General features: G+C 44.9%; 1 protein-coding gene across 1 annotated transcript in view; it reads right to left on the minus strand.

Moving 5' to 3' along the window:
• Cds1 (CDP-diacylglycerol synthase 1) overlaps positions 1-5,253 on the minus strand; it is a 64,455-nt gene extending 59,202 nt beyond the window's left edge. Inside the window, exon 1 of the mRNA XM_077803460.1 lies at positions 5,117-5,253. Within this exon, the coding sequence (XP_077659586.1) occupies positions 5,117-5,233 (117 nt within the window). The 5' untranslated portion in view covers positions 5,234-5,253. The remainder of the gene's footprint in view (positions 1-5,116) is intronic.
• Between the last annotated feature and the right edge of the window lie 1,094 nt (positions 5,254-6,347).

The following is a 6,347-nucleotide window of genomic DNA, read 5'->3' on the forward strand; positions in this document are numbered from 1 at the left end:
ACTGAATGAACTCTGTAGTCTAGTTAACAATGTTTCACCTGTGGTAACTTGCTAAAATTTTGACAAATGTATCACAGTTACATAAGATATAATCACATTAGGGAAAACCAGGTGAAGAATACACAGAAATACTGCTTTCTTTGTAACTTTTCTGTAACTCTAAATTGTTCCAAAATGTATAGTTTATTTAAATACTATTAGCATAATTATAAAAGAAGTTGCACAATCTTAAATGGGGAAAGACAGAAGGGAACTAATCTCCAGATCATTTCCCCCTCAACTTTATAAACCAAAATCTACTACAAGCACCCCCAAGGTCCTAGTCTGAAAGCACCACAACTTCAAGGTGAACACCCTTCTCTTCCACTTCTCAGTCTACTAACTCAGGTCACAGAGTGCCCTTCCAATGCTCAACCCCCCTCAATCCATTCAGCACTTCAGGAGCCCACTTCCCCATCCACGCAAACCTGTGGTCAAACCCTTCAATCCTGGCTATGCAAGGATAGGCTTAAGGTATCCTTGACCTTCAGGCATTCCCAGGCCTAAATGGCTCCCAGTATCCATCTTCTCAGTGATTAAATTGGGTTATTTCTAACATGTATGCTTGTTGTGAGAAACAAATAATAAAAAAAGTACTCTGGGAATTCTAAATCACCCCACAAGCATCATATATTAGGACCTACTGCTGGGTTAAGTAAGAATCATGCTAATTTAGCACACAACAAGTTTGTGTTCAACTGAATCTTCACTCGGTTTGATAATTCTATTAATTGCTACTTGGTCATTTCATATCATACTCCGTAAAAATTACACTAAAAAGGTATTACAGTTTAAACTAAATCATTTCCAAGACCCCTTGAAGCTCACTGGTTCTGAGTACCTACTTTACCGAGAAAATTGAGGGCCCAGTCCAACACTTGGATTTTTTCCTCTTCTGGATTTCAAATGTTTCTATGCTCACCCTCCATTCCTGCTCTTTTTTCTTAAGGTATGAGCATGCAACCTCTCCTTTCCTTGCATATCACTATCAACTCTATTCTCTACCCCACATCTGCCTTCTTTCTTCTGGGGCCTCACCATTCTCATGAGCACCTTCACCCTCATTTGATGTCTTTCAAACAAACATATCTCCTTTCCATTAGGGGAAAAAAATCTTCACTTGATCCTCCTGTCTTCTCTGCTATCCTGTATTCCTTTTCACTATCACTTTCTACCAGTAACTACCAACATTTCTCCTCTCATTTTCCTCAATCTGAAACCTGGCTTCTACTAAGATTGCTGGCTAACCTCATTGTTCTGTGTCTCAGCCCCTTACCCCTAGGTACTATTATTAATAATATTCTCCTAGCAATCCTTCCTCCTTTTGCACCCAGGACTCTCATTATCTTGGTTACTTCCCTGTGTCTCCAACCTTCCTCTAAACATGGACGTCCCCCAAGGCTCCATCTTCAGTTCTCTCACCCTCTCTAATAAAGAACTGGCATCCGCACACCTGGACCTTTCATTTCAGCTTCCAGCACACACTGAACCACCTACCCTTCACTTAGGCCCCATTTCTCAACCTCCCTGGTTTGGAGAATGACTCACCCAGCCCAAGGCAGTTCTTCCAAACTCACTCTTAATTCAAACAACTTCCCAATACTTGTTACTTCTTTCCTGAAAGTCTCTTACCTATCAAAATATGTCTCCCAGCAAGTCCTTTTATTAGTCTTATTGTGGCCACCTTTGCCTAAGTCCTATCATCAGTATTTGAAATATCCTCTCTTTCAACCCCAATTCCACCACCCTACTAGACTTTTGATCAGCCCCCATCAACTCACATCTATAGCATTTTTAATACCCTTCTATTTAGTTTCTTTCTGGTAGATCATTCTTCCTTCCAGGACTTTCCTCAGATCACTGCCACAGAAAAGTACCAATCCAGTATTTAAGGACTGTGGACATTTCCCCTCAGGTAATAAGCACTTTTTTCCTATTATCTCTGCAAAACTTTTAGAGGCTTCCCAGAGTCCATGAATAAAGCCCAATATCCTCACAAGACTCTCAGCTTCTGAACCCACCTCCCAAACATGCAGTTTAGGCTCCAGGATTTCCCATCTACTTTTAGTTTTCCATGCCTAGAATGCCAATTCAAGGAACAGTTCCACAGGCCATTTGTCTAGAACACCCTGCCTCAACCCTTGTTTCTACCTGGTTGAGTCCCAGGGCTTTCTCTCTCTCTCTCTCTCTCTCTCTCTCTCTCTCTCTCTTCTCTCTTCTCTCTTCTCTCTTCTCTCTTCTCTCTTCTCTCTTCTCTCTCTCATACTGGGGATTGAACCCAGTGGTGCTTTGCCACTAAGCTACAGTCCCAGCTCTTTTTACTTTTATTTTGAGACAGGGTCTCTTTAAGTTGCTTATGGCCTCGTCAAGTTACTGCAGCTGGCCTTGAATTTGTGATCTTCCTGTCTCAGTCTCTCAAGTCATGGCAACCAGGCATCTTTTAATTCCCAATCCATCCTTATTTCATCTTTAAAGCTCTTCCTATAAGCCACCAAGTTGAGTCCAGCCAGGCCTTCCACATTAACAATGAGCTTTGTATAGATGTCTAATAAATTTAACTCATATATGTCTTGTGGGGGAGGTTTCCTTGAGGGGGTGGTCCCTGTCATCTTCAAGTACCAATCCAGAATTTAAGGACTGGGAACATTACCCTGCAGGTAAGAAGCACTTTTTTTTACTTGCTAATTCTCTGGAGCACAAAGCCTTCTCTCAGCCTAAATCTACAGGACTAAACAATTGAGAATGTCATGTTAATAACAGCACTATAAAGTCTACAAAATGGCAGCGGCATGGGAGTGTGCAATAATAGCAGAATACAATACACCTCCTCCACTCCTTTCATTAATTCCCTAAGAGTTTTGCTTTTACTGGAACTTAAACAGAAAAGGCACTTAAAGAGTTTAAATGGACCAAATATTAACCAGCCTCCAATGTGCAAACTGATTTTAAAATAGCCCTTGACCTGAAAATATAGGTATATTCAAATACACACCCTGATAATAAAAGACAGATAGAGGATAAGAGTTCAATGTCTCAAAGCTTGCCAGGTCAAGAGTTTCTTATGATGAATCTAAAAGTACAGCAATATTTTAACACAGCTTGAACATTTTCATCCTTATGATTGTACATGAGGTAGAGTTACACTGTCTAAGAAAGCTTAACAAAACAGGTTACATATGGTAACATTTATTCTCAAAAAACAAAATCCAGGTGGGCGTGTATTAATGAAAGCCAACAGTTGAGCATTCATAAATAACTAAATAAGCTGTGAGGTACCCAGTCACTGCTAGAAAAAAACAGTTCTAATGAGTCAAATCACACCACAGAAATAGCTTCCATTTTAAATACATTATACTGTTAAAAGATAAAACTAATTCTAAAGTTATTTTACACATGGCTCCCAGAACATATTTTAATAAAAGCTTGCTAGCTTCTCCAGTTATGAAAGTCAACATGTGTAAATTGCTATTTCCTTGTTTTTAAAATATACCAGTCATAACTTTCATATATGAATACACTACCAATACAACTCCTCATCATGTGTGATCACAAGAATGAGAAGTTATACTCCATGTATGTATGTCAAAATATACTCTACTGTCATATATATCTAAAAAGAACAGATAAAAAAATTTAAAAATAAAGTATACCAGTGCTAAAACAAAATAAATCCCAACCTAATTAATTCTATTTTTGGTTGGCCTTCCAAGGCAGCTTTCATAAAGACTATTCTGGGATCATGATTTCTAGCTTTATAACTTCAACTTTCAGTACCTGGAAACTGTTATATTTTCTGTAATTCCTTATGTTCTACCATTGATTCTCATTTTATTCCACCCCCTATTAAAGAATAGAAAATAAGATGTCATCACATTAACTCTGAAGTTTCAGTCCTAAAATCACTGTTACATTTATTGCTTCATGATATTATGTGATATTTTCTTATCAGTGCTTTGTAACTTGGGTTATATCAAGTTCATCAATATTAACTTTCAGGTGGAACCTTTCCCAAATCAGAACTGCCAGGGAGTCTAAGTAATGGTACAAACCAAAAGAAAAGGAATCAGGAAACTTAGGTTCTAGTTCCAAAAGACATTGAATTTGACCCTGGGCAATCCACTTCACTTCTGTAATTCAAACTGCAATACAGATACCTGCTTCCAAAAAAGGAATGCTTCTAGAATAGTTTCATGTTTTGTGCTTCTCAAACAAAACAGAATTTTACAAACAGAAGGTTTTATAAAACAATCTATTCTCGGGTTCAACTTCCCAAATTATCCAGTCCAAAAGATCATAAAACTGCACTTCTTCCAAAGTTCTTACTTGCACCACTATATTACCAAATACACTGGAAGTCTTTTTCTAGCTTAAATAGAATAGTAGTCCTACCTCCACTTACTATTAAATGTGAAGCAAGTTAATCTACAGAAAAGGGAGTGAAAATTCCTCATGAATTACCATGTCTGGTAATGAAATCTATTGACAGAAGATCTGCACTATCTGCTGGTGAACTCAAAAGAGGCTGGAAGTTTACAAGTATATCACGTGTACGATAGTCTCAAACCTCCAAAATCTATTACTACTAAGAAAGGGCATAGGAAATGAAAGCGCCAAGTTAGCTCAAGAAGCTAATCCTCCACCGTCAAGATCCAATGACATGTTAGATGCAAGTCTTTAAGTTAGCCCAACTTTGCCCCCTCTAACTAGAAAAAGAAGTGAAGTGGCAGGTATCAGAAAACTGCAGCTCATAGGGTGACAGGCTCCATCCTGAGTTCAGCGTCGGTCCCAGACCTCAAATAAGGGAGTTGGAATAGGGAAGAAGATAATTGTGGCCAAGTTTATGTATCAAGCTATACGGGCAGCGTGGCTTTCATCCCGGGAAACACACCGTCACCGGGGACTGGGTTCTCGACCCACAGGGGAAAGGAGAAAAGAAAATCAGACAGAGAGGAAGGTGCAGCAAACGGCCCGCACCTTCACCTGACATTGTGTGGACACCATCCTCCCTCCCAAGTGTCCCAGCCCCAACCAGGACCCGGCCGGGACGCGGTCGAGTGCCTCTCGCGGCTCTACTTACTTTGTCGCTGGTGCTCTCGGTTTCGTGGTCCCCACCAGCCGCCTCTCCCTCGCGGGGTGGCGGCGCCACCGCTCCCCCGGGGCCGGGGCAACTTCCCCGGTGCCTCAGCTCCAACATCTCCCGCTCCCGCGCAGCCGTGGCGGCCTCCTCCAGAGCCCCGAAATCCGAGCCGCGCGCGGGGTCTTGCTCGCTGGCCGCCTGGCCACCCTGCAGCCGCGCACTCGACGCCCAGCCGAGCCGCGACCCCTAACACCTCCCCACCATAGAGCCGCAGCCGTGCGGCGCCGGGTCACCCCCAAAACGGCATCAACGAGCGAGCGCTCGAGGCCGTCTCCTGGGAGCGCGGCGCAGACGACCGCCTCGGGGTGCTGGGTAGGCTCGGGGCACCCGGCCCAGAGGAGAAGGCGGGGACGCAGCGCGCCGCCCGTTGCCAGGTGCGCGTCTCCACGCAGAGGCCCAGGTGGCAGGGGAGGAAAGGCGAGGAGAGAAGAAGGAAGCCTGACCCGCTTTAGCGCTTCGCCCGGCACCCGCAGCCTGGGCAGGGCCACTCCCCGCCCCGCCTTCCCGGAGCCGGACTCCGGAGTCGGCAGGTCCCAGCTCCCCCAACACCTTTCTCGGGTTCCTGCCACCCGCAGCCAGGTCACGCGCCGTAGGCCCCGCCCCGCCCCGCCCCTCTGCGCTGCACTGCGGTTCCCACAGCCCCGCCTCCCTCGCGGCGGTGACGTCACGGTTCCGAGTCCCCCCCCCCGCGGCCCCGCCCCCGTCTCCGCGCGCACAGGTGGGGGCTTTGAAAAAGGTGCGAGAGGCTGCGGGACTCGGAAAGGGTCCGGGAGTGGGAGGAGGCATCTGCTCCGTGCGTGCCACCAAAAGTGCGAACTTGGAGCCTCGTCCCGGAGTTCCTGTGAGAGCTGGAAGAACTACTCCAAGACGCACGGTAAATCTGGTAAACAGTGGCCGCGCGCAGCAGTGTTCCCTTCAAGGGACTCCGCGGCCGACTCAGCCTGACACACTGCGGTGTTTCGGAGGCTCAGAGGCGTCCAGAAGCAAAAACTTGTCTGGCAGGACAAACTCGTTGGCTCCGCTACATTCCTGCCCTGTTTCATCACCTTGAAAAGAGGAGATACAGTCGCCTTGCTGGGCTTGTGGGTCTGGGTCGGTCAAGAGTTTTAATCACAAACATAAGTCCTGTCTTCGAGAAATTCAGTTCTGAGTCTCACAAAATTTCACCACG

The sequence above is a fragment of the Urocitellus parryii genome, chromosome 10 (genome assembly GCF_045843805.1).
Source record: "Urocitellus parryii isolate mUroPar1 chromosome 10, mUroPar1.hap1, whole genome shotgun sequence".
Classification (NCBI taxonomy): Eukaryota; Metazoa; Chordata; class Mammalia; order Rodentia; family Sciuridae; genus Urocitellus; species Urocitellus parryii.